The sequence below is a fragment of the Paralichthys olivaceus genome, chromosome 8, assembly GCF_024713975.1.
Source record: "Paralichthys olivaceus isolate ysfri-2021 chromosome 8, ASM2471397v2, whole genome shotgun sequence".
In the NCBI taxonomy this organism is placed as follows: domain Eukaryota; kingdom Metazoa; phylum Chordata; class Actinopteri; order Pleuronectiformes; family Paralichthyidae; genus Paralichthys; species Paralichthys olivaceus.
This window is the reverse complement of record NC_091100.1, coordinates 15,733,986-15,756,104: the sequence shown is the minus strand read 5'-3', so window position 1 is coordinate 15,756,104 and position 22,119 is coordinate 15,733,986. Positions and strand designations below refer to the sequence as shown.

The following is a 22,119-nucleotide window of genomic DNA, read 5'->3' as shown; positions in this document are numbered from 1 at the left end:
AGGCGATAATAACAACACTATTAGTACTATTATGACCTTTATGAAGTGCACACACACACACACACACACACACACACACACACACACACACACACATACTCCTCGTCTCTTTCTGTCTGTCTGATGGAGAAAATGCTGAACTGCACGTTTTTCAAGGCAGCAGCTCACACACCAAATCCTCGAGGGAAGCACAGGTGACAACACCCCAACACACAGCTCATCAACTATAATTACACTCCACTTGCTGATCGACCCCCACCACATATTTAACAATGATCTGCTTCGATCAATACTTGATGATGCAATTTTTACATAACAAACTAAAATGCATGGTTAGACTAAGGTGGGCCACTCCTTCTCCTCACAGTCCAAGTGAATACATACATATTTTTGATTCATTCTTTTTTCAAGTGTTATCATTGGTTCAAACCTCTCTCCCAATGTTTGTGACTTGTTTTCCACATCACACTTGATTAAGTTATTGGACCAGGGCCCTCTTCTTATATTACAGTCAACTTTTCCAGGTAATGTTGTTGATGATGAGTTTGGATTTTGTTTCTTCACAACTGGTTTAAAATGATCTGAGTCTACCACCAGAGATGGCTGGGGTTTTGAGGGTGAACCTCAGATTGCTCTCTTTTAGAGATCGGATGAAGGAATGTTATATACTAGAGGGTTCAGTGGAGCACATACCTCTTCCAAGGCCCAGCAGTCCCCTTAAATACTGTCAAACCATACCAAATTGCACACACTTTTTTTTTCATTAAGATCAATGACTTAATCCATGAAAAAATGTTATATATAGATATATATATATATATAAATTATATCTCAATACTAAATACTGCCCCCTGATCAAGATCCACACCAAAATTAAACAGGTTCTTCCCTGACCCACACCTCACCCTTCAATCAAGTTTCATGGAAATACATTTAGTTGTCACATACTTGTTTGCAAACATACAAACAGACAAGAGTGAAAACAACTTCCTTGGTGGAGGTTAAAAAAAAAAAAAAAAAAAGATGAGGCAGGTTGTTGAGAAATCAAATTGAAGTTGAAATTTTCAGTCAGAGTTACCTAAACCACATTTTAAAGGACGGGGCCAAGGACTGATGTGATGTGACACATCAGGTTCACTGGTGCACTTATTAAAGTCAGATTTAAAGTGAGCTCAGAGAAAATCGTCACCTCCAGTAGGGTCAAACTCTGCTCATCCTTCTGAACAGTGGTCGTCACATCACACCACCAAAATACATCTTTTTAAGTGGAAGAGCCAGACACGCTTCTATTCAAAAGAAATGCTGTGAATACATTTAACCATGATAGTGGTTTCATCTTCTGTTCTTTTCTGGTAGAAACTGTGACTGGATTGACCTGTTGGCTTGGCCCAGGGCAAGATAACCTATGGTTGGGACCTGTTCTAATGCCCCACCTTCCACATACAAGGTGGTAAATCCTGCCCAGTTACCTAGTTTACAATTTAAAGGACATTTCACCAATTTTACACATAAGGACCAGTTTAATTGTCATTAGGTGTAAAACAGGTCATGGTTTCTAAAATGTGTCTGATTGTCCATTTGGCTGCAGGAAGTTTGTCCACTTCCATCGTTCCATGAAATGTGGGATAACAAACATCAACAGCACTCACAGGTTTGTTTAGTTTGATTAATGACCACGAACTTTGCTTTTTTTCCAATGACAACATACTCTACTTAGAAGCTGTTCAGACAAGCATCTAGTAAAGGATTGGGATTTGACTCAGTCATAATCAAACAGTGTGAGGAATTTTACATTTCCTTTAAAAGTTGTCTTTCAAAAATAAACTAGATAAATCACTCCCTGAATCTGATTCATTTTAAATTTTACTGGGTGAGTATTGCTTACATATATGTAAGTAGATGAATAGAAAATATATTTTATTTGTTTATATCAGCTTGATTCTGTAAATTTCATTTGTATCAAAGGTTAATACAAAACCGAAAAACAATATATTTTGAATATAAATATAATAATAATTTTTCTCATGATAACTTGATTTGTCTGTCTTTTTGCCTTTCTTTTTATTGCTCTGAGAGGACAAAGTTTTTAGTCAGTTATGACAATGAAATCCAAACAAATTAGTCACTGTAATTTACAAAACATGGTCATATTTTAATGCAAATATTTAAGTACATGATTGCAATTGAAGACTTTATAAAAAACAAAACAGTACATTATATCAGAAATAACAATGTCTTCATGATAATAATAATAATGTCTTCATGTGGCAGAGATTTCATTCATACAGTTGACTAAAATTAATGCATAATGTAGCTTCTCTTGATGCAGGCCTGCAGTGAGGGGAATCGTGCTGACGGTCGTCATGAGAGGAGGACTCTGTTGTCTTTGGCCCACTTCCTCAGAGCTCGGATGATGTATTCAACCTGGGGGTTTCCTGAATTTCGCAGCAAGGGCAAGACCTCTTTAAGTGTCTCCCTAGAGCGCAAACAGGATACGTGAATAAACAAGATTAGATAAAGAATGCACCAACTCTCGTGTGTCTGCTCCACACCCACTCAAACAGACCACAGATGTTTGATTTGTGAGTCCAGATGTTACTGGGTAATGACAGGGATTATAAAGACAAATGTTTTTAAATGTGTAAGGAAGAATTAAACTATTGCAAAAGACAAAAAAGACAAACATACTTGGACTCCTTGTTTGCCAGTATGAGCTGGAAGATTCCAACACAGGCTCCTCTCTTGCCCTCCCAGTAGTTTGACTCTGGGTCGAGCTTCTCCAGAGCATCAAATGCTTTGGCTGCATAGTAGAACTGACCCATCTGAAACAACATGTTGTAACCGTGACCCACTGCAACTTATTGATTCACAAGGGACAGATGAAACTGTGCACATCGGTGACGCCTGCTCACACTTTTGGTTGCATTTGAATAATATGGAGGGAAAAATGAGGACATTTTGAAGGACGGCAGCTCTTAATGACACGACCGCGATTAAGTTAAAATAAACAATTTTTTAGCATGTTCCGCTTTTCTCAGGTTGATATGAACCTTTTAGTTTTGGACGGTCGGACAAAACATCTGCCTTTATTTTTTTGTTATTAATTTAACTATTGTCTGGCATTGCCTAAACTTAACTAGACTGGCTCTCAGAAAATGCATACCACTGTGAAGGCCCAACCGTTCTCTTAAATTCAATCAAGCTGCACCAAATTGAACACACTCACAGATATCAGTTCCCGTAATATGCCACATTGTTTTCATCCATGAACTATTCCCTGATTTGGAAATCTGTCCTTATCAAAATGTCCTATCTCGCAAGTGATCAAAATTCCTGGATGTGCCCCCTGATCCAGAGTTGCACCAAAATTTAATGGGTTCTTCCTGTTCTTCCCTTTTTTGTGGTAATCCAGCCATTAGTTTTTGTTTAATCTTGCTAAGGGTAAAAACAGGGCCTCTTTCGTGGAGGTAACATTTAAGTGTTTGATCAGAAAATTGATAGATAATGTACATAATGATACATTTGCAGCGCTTATCTTAATTTCACTGGAAAAAGGATAATAAAAGATCATACTAGGGCTGCAACTATCTGCAAATATTGATTCTTTTTAATAATCAATTAATTGTTTGATGTAAAATTGTATGCAAATGTTGTACCAATCAAAATTTCCCAGTATGTCTTGATCCTTTTGTCTAAAAGTGTCCAAAATTTAAAGTTATTCAAAATGCATCAAGATATAATAGTTCAACCTACATTGGAAAAGCAATACTTCACATTTTTGTTGAACACTTAATTGATTATCAATAGCTGGCCAATAATTTTCTGCCTATCAACAAATACTTCATACATCTACACAGGTATTTGTGAGGTTATAAGTGTGAACCTCAGATGATACGAGACGGTGGAGTCACCTTGTAGCAGTCGTTGGCGATGAGCTGAAGCAGACTGAAGGAGTCAGAGGAAGTGCCCATCTTCAGATAGAGCTCCCAGGCAAGTCGACCCTTCTGGTTCATTATGTCTGACGAGGACAAGAATCCAATAATCCATAATCACAGCCACTTTCAGCAACTTCCATAGCTTCATGTATGAAAAAAAATTGAAATGCCTGTAGGCAGATTTTTTTTGATGTAGATTAAGACAGGAAGGGAAATCTTTTAATGAATTTCCATTTCTAAGAGCTGCTGAGTGAAATACTAAGCGAGTGTGAGAGTAACCTTAAATTCTTTACAGGCCTGAGGCAAGTAAACCTGGCAGCGAGATTTTACTCTGACCTCAGCCTCAGTGAGCGAGAATAAAAAGTCTTGTTTTTACCAGCTTGAGATTTCTGAGAGCACAGCTTTTTTTTCATGTGTCTACCTGTAAAGGTCTCACCATGTAGCTGATGCCAAATGCAGCAGAAAACTGAGAAACTGGATCATATTCCTCCCTTTTTCACTTTAGTAATAATAGAATGTCAACTCCGAACCCTCCAACACTTCACCTACATTAAGCTTAAGGATTCATTTTAAGTCTTCACTATTCTGAAGTCATCATCCAAACATTGAAATATTTTTTTAATCCATCTGCTGAGTCCAAGATCTGTTCAGAGTTGAAGAAGTTAAGGAGCCTGCTCTCTGCTGGGACTTCTCAAATCACATTTTTTAAAACAGATTTGGTTAATTACTTTAATTAATCAGTTTATTATTGTATTATCTGTTTTAGTTTGAAGCCCTACTCTGACTTAAATTGTACTTTTACTGCTTCACAGGATTTTATTAATAATTTCAGTGAACTTCAGGAAATTTTACTGCCTTTCAACACCGTTTTGGTTTCGCAGCTTAATTTTTTAAATTTATGTAAATATCTGTAAAATAGTCCTGAGTATGAATTTAGCAACATTATTTAATGTTCCGTGCAGGAAAATGTTATCATCTCACTAATATACATACAGCATCGTGCCAGCCAGCTGAGGTAAACATAGTCATTCTTGATCTTTTCACTCTGAATGAGCAGAAAAACCTGAAAGAAACACCATGATTAGTGCAACACAATATTCAGTAACTCCAGTCAGAATGAATTCAAGTTTAAAAAGCAGTTCTCAAGATTCTTGCTGAAGTGAGGTACCTCTTCGGCTTCTTTGTAGTTGCCTAGGGCGGCTTTAGCCTGAGCGTAGTTGAAGTTGAATGTATCATCATTGTAGAAGTAACCCTGCAAAAAGAAAAGAACAGTTATATCTGTGCAAAAAGGTGGATCAGCGATGAGTCCAGAAATAAAGAGCATGCAAACACACAAACACACACCTTCATCTGTAAAGCACCACTTGTCATCTGAAGTGACACTTCTCTCCCAGTGTGTGGGAGTCTTTCGTTCAGCTCTTTGTTACATACTGATACCACAGTAAAGTAATAACTCTATACAACACCAACCTTGACTGAGTTTAGATAAATGAGAACATCTTCAAACTGCCGCAAGAGGAAGAAGCACGAGGCCATGCACTGTCTGCCAGGAATAGTGTCTGTAAGGACAAAATACTTTTTTACATGCTTGCACTTTTCTGTAAAAAGGTCATATTGATTAAACTCCGATTCATTGTACCGCATTCGCTCGCCGAGCCTCCAACCAGCTGAAAGAATTGCTGTGCAATTTTCAAGTGATCCCTCTGTAAAGAGATAAAAGTGCATGTTTGTATCTCTGTTCTCACATTCATTTGCATGTAACTCTTCCAGTTTAACACAAATACTCACTGATCCAATTTCTTGTCCCAGTGCGGCGTTCACCACTCCTTTCAAGATATACTCCTGAGAGAATACGAAGTGATCAGAAAATCATTTGATCTCCTCTTTTTTCTAACACCTGCTTTAATCCATTTCAACAGGTGAACAACTGAATGGATCAGAAAAACCAAACACTCCGTTTTCATGTGACATTAAGATGAAAATATGAAAAACTGTTTGGGAGAAAGAAAAAGCAATTCATGAACTCTTAAGTGAAACAAGGAGAAGAGGTTTAATAATAGGCGTTATCTAAATTGGCTTTGGTTTTCATTGTAGTTTATAGTCAATGAGTCTAGTTATAGCTGAACACACTCTTTTTTAAGCCGAGTGGTTACAACAAATGAAAGATCATTGTGTCACTGAGAATCGTCACCTGAGGTGTGGTTGGAACCAGATCTTGGATGAGGTTGAAAGCTTCTTGGACATCGTCTGGAAGTGAAGAATGGAGCATGTGATTCTATAAACTAGAGCAAGTTTTCAGTAGAATCTGACACTTAAAACAACCATATATCAAAATAACTGCAACATAAAAAGACTGCAGATATGACAATTACAAGAATTACATTTATTCTTGTTTGATTGGCGAGGGATACCTCTGTTAAAGAGGTTATGTTTTCATAAGTGTTTGTTTGTCTTTTAGTAGCAGCATTACAATTATCTAAAACTACTGGATGATTACGATGAAACTCGGTGGAAGTCTGGTGTAGGTCAGAAAGAACAAAGCTCCTGATCAGGGGGAGGATCCAGGATTTATTTGTTTTATTTATTTATGTGTTTTTGGACATTTTCATTGATTTCTCAGAGAGTAATTAATGAGCCTGATAAAATCATGCATGTTATGGGGACTGATATAAATTATTGTATGCAATTTGGTGCAGAAACTTTAAATTTAAATGTGGTTTCATAAGGGGAATGTTGGGCTTTGGCGGAGGTTCTAGTTGTGTTTATATTATTTCAGTTTATTTAAAACAGATATAAAACCCATAGACTAAAAGAAATAGAAATGTACTTGTATAAAATGTGGGTAATATAACTTCTCTGTGACAAATAAGTGACTGCATTTCTAAACAAAGGTCTAAAGACACTGCATTTTCAATTCTTTACATATAATTTTACACTAAAACATTTGAAAAGGAAAATAAAATATATTTTCCTTGTTTTGCTTTTTCAAGATAACTGCAATGCCGCACCCACATACCTTGTCTGAGATAGTAGATGACCAGGTTGAGTCTGGCCTCAGGGATCACATCGATCAAAGGAGGCAGCACCTGCAGCGCCCCCTCCCCACCACGAAACACCACCTGCAGTAGACGGGGGAGGGAGAGATGCACTATGTGGAAATCTAGCATATAAGTCACTGGTGTGTGGACACACCTACACACTCACAGTCAGAAGTTGAGCTTACCAGGTTGTGTCGGATAAGCTCCTTAGCAAACTCAAAGGAGCAGGAGGAGATGTCGATTAGGTTCTTCAGCTCAGCCTGAGAGGGAGAGAATGCAAACATCCAGTCAAACCTAACTCTACTTAACCTCCACAAAGAAATGACATGGATGAGCCGAAAATGAACAACTAATAAAATATTCAAGAAAGATTTCCAATAAATGCGCAAATACGGTATATTGACCCCACTAAAAAAGATTCTTATTTGTTGGGATTTTATTTTTTATGTTGCATGGTGACAAAGGGAAGAAACATTTGATTAAAAAAAACACAATGACAAAAAGACGACAATTCCATTGTAAAATCAGCGTAAGCGGTGCTTAGGTTTGTCATCCAAATAACCAGATCTCATGTTGTTATCTTCACAACAGATGTAAAGGAGACAACCCTTTTTTCAGTTTTCTTTGTCATCTAGTGTTTATCGTTTTTTTTTTTATGTAAAAGATCTGCAAAGTTAAAAAGCCGCAAATCTGTGGTTAAGAGAGCTCCTCTCCTCCACAGAAGACACTGAAGCTCCTGAAACGCCTCATCAGTAGTCAGGCTGATACTTCCGGGGAATCATGATGTCACAGCACATCACAATTTGCATAAGATACGCATAAAACAACCAGCCGTAGTCAGACATTGTTTACCTCTGCTGCTTTGCCATTGTAGAGTCTGAAGTGGTTGCACGCCTTGAGGTTCAGGGCGATAGTGGAGTCAGGGATGCTCTGCAGGTACACGGCCAGCACCTCTTGAGACACATCGTAGTAATCCAGCTTGTAGTAACACAGAGCCACATACACTTTCAGGGCCAGGAAATCTCTGAAAACACAAGATGGGTTATAGACTAAAAATCGATTTCTGGATTATTTCCTATGGTGGGGGGAAATATTATGATACAATAATATTTTTTTAAGTATTATTTGAAAACCTATCAATATTGTATTCATGTTAATAGAAAAAATAAGATATGATTAATTCTAATTTATGACCTGAAGATTTGATGGCATGGACTACACATATGAAAATGTGATGAGGACAATGTAGAATGTATTTGCATATCAAAAATGTGATATTTTTGCATGGGAGTTAGCAGCAGTTGGTAGGATTCTAAAGCATTAGTGGTAGCAGTAAAGCTAATCTGAATTTCAACAAGTGGGCCATCAGTTGCTGCAGAGGACTATAAGGGAAGTTGTTTCCTCTGCTGTCATGCACTTAAACAAATAGCCGCTTAGACCAAAGATGCCACAAACCAATGAATAGATCTCTGATGTGGCGAAGGAAATTCTATGAAAGTCTTTCCATTTCTTACCCTTGATACTACAGATGCAGTATATCAGTGTAAGAAGAAGTCAGCTCAGCAGGTCTGCAGCACTTGAATTATCTTTATGGTTTGACAAGGGGTGAAGCACATAAAATCGAATTCTCCTGCATAGAAAAAACGAACACCTGTCGAGGTGATGCACGAATGGTACATGTTCCAGAGAAAGCACAGACCTGTTCTGCAGCAGAAGCCGTTTATAGATGTCTATAGCCTCCTGGTAGTGGGAACGCATGTAGTGAATGGATGCAAGGCTCAGCTGATCTTCTGTCACATCCTCCAGGTTCTGGTGGAAACCCATCAGCCTCGTCTCATCATTGAACTGAGACACGAGATGAGGACAACAGGAACATTTCAAACAGGGATCTGATCAGGTGGGCAAAATGGTAAGATACTGGAGGGAAAGCAATGAATTACAATTTGGAAGAGACGGATCATAAGCAGTGGAAATACACGTGTCTCTGAAGAAGAAAAGATAGCAGATGCATCACAGTGTAAAGACCTCGAAGTTTAGCTCACCCACACTATTGTTCAGTGAATTGTTTGTGAGTGAGTGACGGCAGAGAGAACAAATAAATGCATCACAGTAAAATTTTGTTTATTTTCCTACCTTGTGAGCCAAGTGGAAGAGGAGCCGGTTTTGGAGCGGGGACGTCGGCGCTAATAAGTTAGAGAGAAAACCACATCAGAATAAGATGCTTATTTTATTAATGACGTAACAGTGTAATAACAGACTGTTAGACTATTGAGCCTATTCTGGATGAGACATAATTTCAATTAAAGCTGCCCATAGAATATTCCATTCTATTGCACTACACATGATTACAGGGCATAGTCTTATTATGCAACTGCAACTAAGATGAGAATACTCTGCATATCTTCATTTTTTATTGCTTATTCCCGGTATGACCTTACTGGTCATACTTTGGTTTAAGAGGCACATTTTTTTTAAGGTAATCAAAAAATGTTGTTTATGCCTACCCTTTGATGCAGCCTCCTCAGCCTCTTTATAGAGCCCCAAGAAAAACAGGGCACAGGCGAGAAAGACCCACACATCAACAGGACACTCAGGCTTCATGGTCAGAGACTTGTACTCCTGTCAAAACACGATGAGGAAATTATTACAAATGTGAGAGCAGAGACTATCCATTTATCAGACCAGCATTCAGAATTTAAATACTTCCATCATGGGCCTTGACGTACAGTAAGTGTGCATCTCTACACAAACTCAATTCAAACACAGAAAATCTACCTCCATAGCTCTCTTGTAATCACCCAAGTGAAAGGAGCAGTAGCCAATCCAGAGGTCTGCATGCTCCTCTTTCTCTCCGACATTTCTCTGAAACTGGAGATGACACAGCAACACATCAGCAGCAGCACTTCAGTGATAGTGTGTGATAATGTGTGAAAGAGGATTCTTATTACTTATCTGGTCCCACCCTTTTTATGTAAAAAATACTTATTAACTATTGTGAATATTTCATCTTGCCCATACCTCTGATATTTACCCTCGCCACAGACTCATACAGAAAGTCAAAGATAATATGTGGGTAACACTCTTAAGCTGTTTTCAGACAATCAGTAAACTTCACTAAGAAGCCGGTCATCTATAGCACAGAGCTGGTAAGAATTCACTTGTACTTTCTAGCGAGGGGGGGGCGTTTGAACCACATTAACAGTGGAACAGAAACTTTTGATTTGGTTGGAGCTGGGGTCGTGTGTGTACCTCCAACAGTGTCAGGGCCCCGAGGTAGTCTCTCTGTTGCAGGTACTCCTCCAGCCGGGGAACCTTGGTCTGGTTTTTCTTCTTCTCACTGATGCTCACCTGTGTCTCTGCTCCCACCGCTGGTTTCACACGTGAGAGGATCTGCCAGGGTCCACAGAGAAAGTGTGGTTTCACATTAAAATTAGTCTAGTGCATTAAAGTGAATCTACACTATTACATGAGTCTATAACATTAGAATGAGTCTATAACATTAGAATGAGTCTACAGTATTAAAGTGAATCTATAGTATTAAATTAGTATATAACATTAGAATGAGTCTATAACATTAGAATGAGTCTACAGTATTAAAGTGAATCTATATGTTAAATTAGTATATAACATTTAAGTGAGTCTACAGTATTAAAGTGAGTCTACAGTATTAAAGTGAGTCTACAGTATTAAAGTGAGTCTACAGTATTAAAGTGAATCTACAGTATTAAATGAGTCTATAACATTAGAATGAGTCTACAGTATTAAAGTGAATCTATAGTATCAAATTAGTATATAACATTAGAATGAGTCTATAACATTAGAATGAGTCTATAACATTAGAATGAGTCTACAGTATTAAAGTGAATCTATATGTTAAATTAGTATATAACATTTAAGTGAGTCTACAGTATTAAAGTGAATCTACAGTATTAAATGAGTCTATAACATTAGAATGGTCATGTGTGCTGACAGGTAAACTCACCATGTTGACTGTGACCGAGTTGAGACTTGTTTATCGCTAACCAAGGTAACGTGGGGTTTTCCCTGCTAACGCTAGCTTTAGCCTCTTAGTTCCATGTTACTGTGAGACCAGCTGATTAATGCTGCCATTGGTGATTGAATTATTTTACGACAAACATGAGAGTTATTAGTAAAATGATCAAGTTTCCCAGGATTCTTTGAGGAGCGTTGCTCAGTAGGATCTCAGTTTGTGTTAGCTAGCTCTGGCTCACAGCGTTCATTAAGTTAGCGTGCGGCAAATGTTTTCCGCTCTAATACCTTCGAAATAAAGGCGCAAGCGAAGGATCAGCTAATATAGTGACGCATGTATTCGCAGTGTTTTGCTGATATGAGCCATAACCTGTTTCTTCTAACAATAATCTCTGTACCACGACCGAGACGGCGGCGGATAATGAGCAACTGCATGACAATAGTTTTCTTACTGGACATTTATTTTTTAGTAGAATATATAAACAGGAAGTAGCTTGATTCTTCTGTGACGTTCTTGACACAGTGGTGTGTTCTTTGTTGCCTAGCAACGACGAAAGAAATGGCCGCATAAAAGTGTTTTCACGGTTGACTGACTGCGAGACAAGAGACAAACTGAGACAAGCTCCACATCGAGGACACGCTGTCTTCAGCCGATCATAACCATGCCAGGATATGTCAGAAATGGGTCTGAACAAATTAGAGAGAGCCACTGTAATTACGTCATGCGCCCCAGTGGCCTAATGGATAAGGCATCGGCCTCCTAAGCCGGGGATTGTGGGTTCGAGTCCCATCTGGGGTGAAACTCTTTTGATCTTTGAATGATAACAACATACATTTACTTTGATCCTTTTAAGAGGCCTGAATTCTCTCACGGCAGATCAGGTTCCCATTGAAATGTAACTTTGTATAAAAGCTCATTTTGGGACAAACATTGCAAACTACGTGGTGAATGATTTGTAAACAAACTACTTCATAAACAATGTGTAAACAGACTATGTAGTAAATGATGTGTAAACAAACTACTTTATAAACAATGTATAAACAAACTACGTTATAAACAATGTGTAAACAAACTATGTATTAAATGATGTGTAAACAAACTACGGCTGTGCAGTGGTGCTGTCCATGTGTTGTTTTTGGTCAGTTGGTGCTTTACTGTGTACCACTGTCTTTTTTAAATCAGCATGGTAAGACCTTACACATGGAAGTACTCAGCATGCTGGGACAGGTTTAATCTGTGTTAGCATGTTGTTTAGGTTTCATCTCACAGATAATCCAGGCAGAGCAGGAGACTGATCTCAACTCAACACAACCTGCAGATCTGATCTCATGTGGATGACAACTCAGGCTTTTCTATCTTTAGCGCCCTCCTCTGGTCATACACACATTTGTTTTGTGGTGTGTAGTAACACTGGGGTCTTGTTTACTTACTTACATACTCTGCCCTGTTCTTTGCAACAAAGCTATTTGGGAGATGTTTGAAATTTCACCCTGACAACTGAGCTTTTCAGATTCAGGTTGACTTTGTGTGAGGTTATGTAATGATATTTCCGACTGACCTTGTCATTCAGTGTGATTGTGCTTTGTGTCCACTGAAGATATTTCCTGACTTGGACACATGATGATTTTCTGCATTTGTTTGTCTGTTAGTTCATAGAATTATGCAAAAACATGGTATTAGAATCTGGTAACGGTCAGCGGACAGATCCAGGATTTTTCTTTAACGTTGAGAGAGAGGGTGTTTTTCTCAGAGAATAGCTGGTGAATCTTGATGAAAATAATTAGGCATAATTAGGGAATTTTAAACATTTAAACAATTTCAAGCATATATAAACTAGGCCCGGTTCTGCTTGATTGTGCAGTTCCTACTGACATCACATTTGTAAAGATTACCCATCCGGCTTTGTTTTTGAACAAAGCCACACACCCACAGGCACATTTTGAACAGCAATATCTAAATCCTCTTGATTTCTAATACAAAAGTCAAAATTACTTTGAAAAGAAAAACAAGGGTAAAGTTTATTGATGTTAAAATCCAGGCAGGCTCAGAATCAGTCATAGGAAACAAATATCCAAGTATCTACAATAACAATGACCACGTACGAAATTGTCACAAGAAAAAGACGATAATGAGGAGTGTTGCAATGATGAGGATAATCCAATAGGTAAATCACTGATGTGTGAAATACGGCACATGTGGAGCACAGTTAGATACAAAGATTAGGCTACACAGCAAACACAGGAATTTAAAAACCAATCCTGTCACACTGCATGAATTTTAACATTAAAAAAAGAAACTGCATCGCCTCACAATGGCTCAGTCTGAATATACTGTGCCTTTAAATGCCATTAGACTTTTCCAGTTTTTTATTTAAAATAGCACTTTCCCTGTTATATCACAGTAACATGATGGGTGCCTCCATTTTGTTCACACAATGAAATCTCCACCATTTGGTATTGTCTCTATAAACTCTTTTTTTTCAATATATAACCTCTTTTTTCATATCAACACTAATAAACATGAGAGAAATCGTACACTGTACAACAACATAAAAATATGGCCTTCGTTCTCTACAACCAATAATTCAGTTTGAAGTGAAATAAGCCAGAGAGAAGGAAGAAGGTGACAGGTGTCATTTTTTTAAAATCATTAGCAAAATGATTAAGCAATGCTTCACTTGCAAGTGTAATGTTCTGGATAAATGCACAGGAGGTAACTGACTTCAACATCTGAATATTTGAAATATTTAAACTTTACCCCGTCATCAAAATATTTACTTCAGTTGTAGAAGAGAAGTGAACTTACAAAAGAGCAAACATAAACTCTTTTTGATTGAAGGTGCCCTCTGGAATTTTCTTCTTCTTCAAGATCATTTAAACTTGTGTATTAAGTATACACGTTTGTTTTCCTTTGCTACACTGTAGAATAACAGAAGAGTGTAAATCTGACTTCAACAGAACAGGCTTTGAACCATAGACTGTAATTTAAGATAGACATGATGGCTCCCCAAATGTGAAGCTAGTCTCAATCACTCCCTGGTGGCTATAGCATAAACCTCACCTCCTCCATAACAAATAGAACAATAGGTAAAAATAAAAAGGCAAAATACATTGCCATTAATTTTTTTTCAGGTAGTTTTTTCCAGTAGGTTGTGTGTAAATAAGTTCTCTGATGCTATAAAAATGGGTTGAAATGATGCAAGTGACACGTGAGACTGACTTGCGATTAGTCAAACGCGTATTTCAGCAGGTATTCCCGACTACTACCCTGGTAACAAATGATGTCATCAGCACAAGTTGAAAATAACAGGAGGAAGTGGATACCCATGGTCCATCTATGTTTACGGTCTATGCTTTGAACCCGGACTCATCACTATGACCATTTGTAAACATCACAATCATGGACATTGTGGTTTTTAAAATTCCTTTTTACTCTAAGTGTGTCGGCAAACTTTGAAAAGCATGTTTATGTGCTGTGTTCGTATACTGTGTTACTGCTGCAAACTGAATATAGTGTGAACATGGCTGCACGACTACGTACCATATGGCTCCAATGCACAATACAAACAAAAAGATTGGGATTCATAAAAAGCTGCTCTACAGCGCTAAAAAATAATTTATATTAAAAACACATTTAAAAAACCCCCCACTAAATCCTGATGTGACTGAGAGGCCCTCACAGGTCTGAATATATTTTAGCACAGATGTGACTGTTATTGTTTCTATTAAAAGCATCATTATGCAGAAAAATGCACCAGGTGTGTATAAATTAATTTAGCATAGTTTTGAGTAATATGGCAACAAAGGCTTTATTGTGATTATTGAAGTTAATGCAGAATTGCTTCACATATTCTAACTATATTAGAACTTGTGATTGTCTGAGCCTGAAACAAACAAATCCCCCCCTTAAATCCACTTGTCAATTAAGATCAAATGGCAAATGAGAAACATTGCTAAATCTTACGTTTCATAAATATTGCAGAAACCAGAGGTCATCTCTTTCTCTGCAGTGCTTTAGTTACCTTCGCAGAGGCACAGTGCACCAGCCTGCTGAATGCCCCCTTTGTCATGAAAGTGTTTTTTAAACACCTTGTCCAAAGCAACTTTGTTGTCCAGCAGGAATACAGGCCCTCTGTCAAGGGCATCTCTTGACTGCTAGCTGTTCCTCAGGGTCCAGACATAAAAAGTAAGATGAGGAATAAGTTCACTTTACAGCAGGAGTGGCACTTCAGTCCAAGACTGATGTAAGAGTGTGTCAGGTGTAATACTGCAATGTTACAAACGTACACACCAACAGGCACATTTTCACAGTTAAACAGTTAAATAACACACTAACGCAGATACACACAGATATATACACACCCACACACATGGCACTTGCACTCTTTTTTCAGACGTTTATCCACCTGGTTGCTCTGCTTAAATCCTTGGCTCACTCTCTATAGGCTCGGCCGCCTTTTCCTCTTGCACATGTCTTTCGGTGAGAAAATATATAATCATCCACTTGTATTCAATCTGTTTTTTGGGGGGTCTCAGCACCGTCGCTCTTCAGGACTTGAGACCCATCTGAGCCATCAGCTGCTCATAGACAGTCCAAGCCATGGCAGCCATCAGAGTGCGCCGCAGAGACCTGGGCACAGCGCCACGAAAAAACCCAGCCATGCCGTGCTCCTGAGTGAGAGTACAGAGCACAGAGCAGGAAAGTTTAGCATGATACTGATTTCGTGGCATTGTCATACCCTTCAAATCACGTGCACATACAGTAAGACAAAATCTGCCTGTTGCCACTCAATGACCACTCACCTTGTGGATGTAGCGAATAGCATCTGCCGTGCTCCAGTGAGATGTGCTAACTTGAATGTGGGTCTTCACCACATCTGCAGGCTGTGTGACCAGCGACGCCATGACACCTGCCACTACTCCACAGCCGAAGTTCACCAGGGGAGCGTAGCCCGACAATGCAACCTCTGAGAGGAGAAAACCAAGTGTTAAGCAAAAAGTAAACGAGTATAATGATTATGAAAGCAGTTTGTAGTTTTGATGATTTTTGTGGTTTGCTGATGCAGCGTGGCTCTCACCTTGCGGCAGCGCCCTCTTGGCCTGGCTGTAGAACATGACGTAAATGCCAGAGAATGGAGCGTCTCTGAGCAGTGTGGCTGTCAGCCCCGAGAACAGAGTCCTGACTCCCTCTGTTTTATACACACTCCTCAGTGCCTTGATCACACTCCCATAGTTGTAGCAGCCACTCTGAAACACAATATAATCACCTCAATGAGTGGGGAACTTGTTAATTCACACCAGTCATTTAATAACACTGGCAATAACTGTGTTATAGTTGTAAACTGTGGTCATTCATGTATAGAAGCTAGGTGTAATGATTATGCAGAGTGTACAATGTCCCTTACTCATGATTCAGTCTTCATAGCTTGTTAATGTTTGTTATCGTCAGCTACTCAGTGTGATATCAGCCAATGAGCAAGATATTCAGAATATATGAATAAGATCAAGGTAGACACGTCTCACTCTTTGCTCAATATATACATTACTTGCAAATGAAATACAACAGATAAAAGAGAAATTGTCATTAACATCCTTTTCCATTTTCTAATGCTGGAGACTGGATTATGGAGAGCAACGTCGTCTGAGTAAAGTTTTATGATTAGTGCCTGAAGACATAATAATAATAATTGTACAGTCACTTATTTAAAAGCACATGTCTGCTGAAGGCTTATTATTCCAAATAAAGACTTAACATCTCAGTCAAAGTGACTGATAATAAAGTGGATGCAAATTCAAAAATGGATGATGGGGTCAAATTATTAATCACTGTCTAAAACAGACATAATTCAAATAAAGTCAAGTTTAATCATAAAACACATTAACAAACTACCAGACCAAAGTGCTGAAGGCAATCATTAACAACAAATGCTTTAATTTGTAGCCTGGTCTGTTAACATGTAAACAACATTAACTGGAGCATGACTGAGGAGATGTTCAGAAAAGTCTCCTAATCTAACAAACACATCTCCGGTCACAATGGCTCTGAGACCTCACTGTGTTAAACAAAAAACCTGCCACTCACCTCATAGCGTGTCTTGATGACAGTGAATGGCAGCATGCAGACGCCAGCCACAGATCTGGCGCCCGCTCCGAGAAGAACTGCCTCACCAGCGTTGGGTGCGCGGTCCAGGAAGAAGTGCTGCTTCAGGGAGTAGAAGGTGCTAAAATAGATGCCGACCCCGGGGATGCAGCGCATAAATGACTACAAGAGAGAAATAAAAGTGCTGAGAATATTTATCATAATAATCTGAAAACATTATTTTAAAGTTATTGTATGATGTTTTAAATTGTCATATTTAGATTTGTTTGACTTAATGATTACAGCTAGAGACCTAGTCTAGTCTAGTTTATGTGAAATATGAACAGAAAGTATTTGTTTCTTGAATATAAATATATGCACAAATAAATAATTTATAATAAATATGTATTTCTTCATTAATATAAATACATATTTATTTGCATAAAAACATTAAATAGGAATTCTGCATTCTGACAGAACCACAGCTATGTTATATTTAAATGAATAGTTGACTCTGTCTGGCTCCTAGGTCTAGAGACAGAGGTAACACAATCGTAACCTTAAAGAAAGAACATTGGCAGATATGTGCTGAAGAGGAAAAGCCCTCACGCTCTCCTGCCTACATGTAACAACAGAATTTATAACTGTAGAAATGGCTGTAAAAGATGAAAGTGTGAAACAGAATCAGAAACTCACTGGTGAAACACCCTTCCACAGACTGAAGAAATTCTCCGTCCTAATAATATTGACGAAAACAGTAAACATCCCCACCTTTGGAGCCCTGCAGGACGGAAGAGTTAAGGAATCGTTACAAAAATGTTCGAAGGTGCAAATGTAAAAAAGAGGCACTCAAAGATTTTCATCATGTTAACAAGAAACCCTTCAACAATCATTTAACACTGTCCTCCATCTGTGAATCATAGTTTAAAATAAAAGTTCATTTTTATGCATTAACATTTCCTGTTTCTGTCTTCAGTGGTGGTAATTACATCCTCGCAGTGTGACAGCATGACTACATGGTGCCGGTGTGACTAATTGCTATATGGGTCATAACAGCAGATTACGACTGGTAATGCCTTCAGATGTTGTCCTGCCATGTTCTGTGTGTGTGTGTGTGTGTGTGTGTGTGTGTGTGTGTGTGTGTGTGTGTGTGTGTGTGTGTGTGTGTGTGTGTTTGTGTGTGTGTTTGTGTGTGTGTTTGTGTGTGTGTGTGTGTGTGTGTGTGTGTGTGTGTGTGTGTGTGTGTGTGTGTGTGTGATGCCTTGAGAAGATCAAAATGTGTGCGAGTCAGACAGAGAAATGTCAAACAAAAACAAAACAAAGATAAGACAGGAGGGATCTTGATGTGCACGTGTCTGATAGCATGCAGGTTGCATTTGAATGTTTACAAACACAAAATGAGTTTGCGTGTTTTGTGTCCACACACCCCAGCTTGGCATTGTTCTGCAGAGTCTGGAGACGTGTCTTCACCAGATCCAAAGGCTGGAAGAGCAGCGTTGAGCAGGTGCCACTGAGAGAGCCACACATAAAGGCTTTGAGAGCCGGGTGAGCCTGAGGACAAAGTCGGACAGACAGAGGGACGAGGGACGAGGGTGACAGAAAGGGATGGAAAGAAAGAGGACATAAAGGAGAGAAGTGAAAGAAATGGCTGACAGAGAGTGGACAGGGAGAGGAAGGGGAGGTTGGAATTACAGACAGAGATGAGGGGGACAGAAGAGGAGGATAACCAAAGAGAAATATAAAGCATTAGTCACACTGTAAAAGGTTAATCTGAAAACTAACCATTCAACAACATTCTCTGTATTGGTCACTTATTGTTGAACTCCAGGGAAACATTATACAAACAAAAACCTGCATTAAAAATCCTGCCACAGCAGAGAGGGGCCCCAAAATACTGAACGTTACGTCACTAACTGGTTTAAACAGGCTTGTGTTACATTTCTATCACTACAAACATAAAGCTGTAAACAGAGGGAAGGCCAGGTTCCTACACAGTGAAGATGACGAAGATGTGCAGAGACAGTCCACAATCAAACACACACACACAAACACACACACCGAGGCACAGAGGCTGTAGGGTTGAATTATACTGTGACTCAACATTATCTGTGCTTACATGCCTTATGGTCAAACAGGCAGAGAAGGCATGACACACGTATGTGGACAGACAGAACACTACATTTAGCTGCATTTCAAGGTAAAGACAAAAACATAAGACAACAACAATAACCACATTTACAGCGACAATAAGAAACAAAATAAACCGTCTACGCCAGGACACAAAATGACACCTATACACACATCATTTAATATGTACGACAAGCAGCTTATACACACACACACACGTGTCCCTTTAATGCTCACATCACGCATAAACACACACTCCTACCTTTCCCAGGCTGCTCGTGGCTCGGCTCTGAGAATCCTGTTTTTCCTGCATTTTGTCCTCTTTCAACTTCCTCCCTCTGTGAAGCTGCTGCTACAAAGAGCATAATGTAAAATAAACCTCCATCTCTCTCCCCTCTCTCTTTCCCTCTCCACTCTCTCCCCTCTCCTCTCAACCCACAGTGGCTTTCTCCTGCTTCTCCTCCTCCCCCCCCAATGTTTTGCAGCCAAGGCAGAAGCTTAATCCAGCCAGCGTTTTCTCTGGACTTCTATCTTTATCTTCTAGAGACACACTCACACATCTGTATTTCAGCGACCCCCAACCCCCGCAAAGGCTCACTGCTGAATTACATCTTTGTCAAACGGCATGAGTCACAAAGTGGCTGTACGTGTGTGTGTGTGTGAGGCTTTAGATATGAGTCACTTAACATGTATCCAGCAGGAGTCTATGTGCAGAAGTTACATAGCCTTCTATAAATCTGCTTGCAGTAATGTAACTCTGTGAGGTGATAGGAGGGTTCAGTTTCCTCACTGTTATATCTGATCCAAACTCCAAAATCCATCTGTCCAGTATCTGTACCACTTTGATTGTCACAATCGCAGACCCAAGAACCTTCTTGCGATGAGGGGACAGGGCTAATCACAACTGGGCCAACTTAACTCCAAAATATCCAATGAAAATAACCAAATTCAAACTTTGAGAACAAATTATCACTGCCACCGTGGACAGTAGCTTCTAGCATGCCTGGCTGGGAAAACCAACGATTCAGAAATATCGACCCTAACTTTCTGTAACAGCCTCTCCATCTCCCAATCAGGTTCGAGTCCAGCATTTTTGGTTTTCTGGTATTAGCTTTTTAATGACTTTCTAATGACAGACTGGGTCAGGGATGATAGACAGTATTTCTCTGTCTTTTCAGGTTCGGGCACATTCTTTTTGAGCTGAGAAGAACTCTACTCTGATATTTGTTCAAGTGCTCACTCTTCCAGTAAGTTTGGATTTAAATAGTTATCTGATGCTATAAAAACAGGGAGAAAAAACATCATGATTACCAGCTGAGACTGACTCTCAATTGGTCGAGCATGTGGATCACCTCGACCCGGCTGCTGCACAGATTCAAGTTCATGATGTCAACATCTTCTCCGAGATATTTCTGCTTCATTTCTCAACCAAATGTCATTAGCAACCAGTTAAAAGGTTGATTTTGTCCTTTGGTCTAAACAAGGGTTGGTCAACACTGAGACAATTGAAATGTTCTCAGGAAATGTGTCATGTCGCTTGACATGTTAGGGCCATGTTGTGAAATCAAAGAGCAGGACAACTATAAGACACACACACACACACACACACACACACAGAGTTGAACTTTGTATTGATTCACAGATCCTGGTGTTTGCCCACCTGATTGACCACTGTGACCATGTCACACAGCAGCCCGCAGGTTTGAGTTGATGCTGAACTTACTCACCGGAGCTAACTCCATCTTTGAGCAGGACGAGTCCCGGTTCTCTTCTCCTGCTGCCGTTTTGAAGCTGGTTGATTTCAGCCAACGTTACTAGATGAGGTGGAAACAGATGGCAGCCACGAGTCACTCACTGAAACGATGATCGTCTCTCAAGAAGCCGGGTAGCAGCATGCTAGTTTTGGCTAGCTGACAGAATCTGTGTGAGGACGGAGGCAGCGGGACACCAGACCCTCAGGACGGGACACACCAACACTGACAACCCGGCTGATCGGTCTGTGATTCAGACAATAATCACTGCTTTACAGGGAAATACCGTAAAACCCGTCTCAGCTCTGATGGTTTGTGTAAGAACGAAAACCAGCTACTCACTCCACTAGCTAGCTAACATAGCATGATAGCACGCCCCTCTTACCCGGACTTTGAAGTGTGTTAAGAGGTGATGGAGGAGATGAACACCCCCGCTGTCTCCACGAACACCATGTTACATATCCAGTGTGACAACCTGCAGATGTGTCCTTACAGTCGATCGCCAGGAAACACTTCTCCTGTCAGGCTGAACGCAGAACTTTCCCCCAAAGCTAGCTAGGTAGCAACAACGTTAGCGACAGTTAAAAAAACAACTAGAGTGTGACTCTGTGCTACAAGAACACGTGACACGAACAGTGTCCTGCTGGGATCGTGGGTTTAAACTTTAAACCTCAGTAAAGTCTGACTTCATGGTAATAATGACCGACCACTGCTGCTACCTGCGACTCTTAGCATCTGGCTAGCAAAGTTCACCTCTAGCAGTGACGCAATACACATACATCATACATCACACACACTCACTAACACACGCACACACACACACACGCACATACATCTCACTCACTCACACACTCACCCACACACTCACTAACAAACGCACACACACACATACATCACACTCACACAGACACACACACACAGTTATAACACTGTCTCTTTCAGACACTAAAGGCATAAACATCTTTTCCATGATTAGTTGAATGTTATTGTTGATTTGCTTCTTCCACACTTGAATGAGCAAACACCCCAAATACACATTTATGTGTTTATTCTACTAGTGTGTGTCTCTAGATTTCAATTAAAACATATCTTTAAAGGACATACACTCTAAATAGGTATTTTGACAGAAATCAGCTATTTACACCAAAGTTTCCAGTTTCATTCCCATCAATATTGTGAAGGCTCATTTGTAGAACATT

At 39.4% G+C, this 22,119-nt stretch overlaps 2 protein-coding genes, 1 long non-coding RNA gene and 1 other non-coding gene across 17 annotated transcripts; 2 read left to right on the top strand and 2 right to left on the bottom strand.

Annotated features, from left to right (window-relative positions):
- The first annotated feature begins 60 nt into the window (after positions 1–60).
- LOC138411074 (uncharacterized) lies at positions 61–1,652 on the top strand. The gene is made up of 3 exons (XR_011243720.1): positions 61–194; positions 1,357–1,447; positions 1,589–1,652. It is a non-coding gene; the product is annotated as an uncharacterized lncRNA (long non-coding RNA).
- Positions 1,653–2,128: 476 nt separating this feature from the next.
- ift56 (intraflagellar transport 56) lies at positions 2,129–11,220 on the bottom strand. Its single transcript, XM_020083684.2, has 18 exons — positions 10,956–11,220; positions 10,223–10,363; positions 9,749–9,841; positions 9,478–9,592; positions 9,107–9,156; positions 8,673–8,818; positions 7,826–7,997; positions 7,159–7,233; positions 6,952–7,054; positions 6,127–6,182; positions 5,724–5,777; positions 5,575–5,638; positions 5,406–5,494; positions 5,104–5,187; positions 4,929–4,998; positions 3,912–4,018; positions 2,689–2,822; positions 2,129–2,476 (listed from the first exon to the last, which is right to left on the bottom strand). Exons 1-18 carry the CDS (start codon positions 10,956–10,958, stop codon positions 2,362–2,364), a joined length of 1,671 nt encoding a protein of 556 aa, XP_019939243.1. The 5' UTR covers positions 10,959–11,220; the 3' UTR covers positions 2,129–2,361.
- A 469-nt stretch (positions 11,221–11,689) lies between these two features.
- Positions 11,690–11,762, top strand: trnar-ccu (transfer RNA arginine (anticodon CCU)). The gene has a single exon. It is a non-coding gene; the product is annotated as a tRNA-Arg (tRNA).
- A 1,194-nt stretch (positions 11,763–12,956) lies between these two features.
- Positions 12,957–21,799, bottom strand: LOC109627736 (mitochondrial glycine transporter B-like). 14 transcript variants are annotated; one of them, XR_011243716.1, is made up of 10 exons: positions 21,306–21,799; positions 20,897–20,983; positions 19,432–19,521; positions 18,469–18,593; positions 17,739–17,823; positions 17,046–17,225; positions 16,042–16,210; positions 15,767–15,930; positions 15,370–15,634; positions 14,875–15,122 (listed from the first exon to the last, which is right to left on the bottom strand). XR_011243716.1 is itself a non-coding variant. In XM_069529507.1 (9 exons), exons 2-9 carry the CDS (start codon positions 20,909–20,911, stop codon positions 15,512–15,514), a joined length of 951 nt encoding a protein of 316 aa, XP_069385608.1. In that variant the 5' UTR covers positions 20,912–20,983; positions 21,306–21,799; the 3' UTR covers positions 12,957–15,511. The 14 variants fall into 14 exon arrangements, 10 of the variants coding, with proteins under 10 accessions (XP_069385608.1, XP_069385611.1, XP_069385609.1 ...); XR_011243719.1 differs by lacking the exon at positions 19,432–19,521 and having other exon boundaries at positions 12,957–15,122; positions 18,469–18,690; positions 21,306–21,683; XM_069529507.1 differs by having other exon boundaries at positions 12,957–15,634.
- Positions 21,800–22,119: the final 320 nt, after the last annotated feature.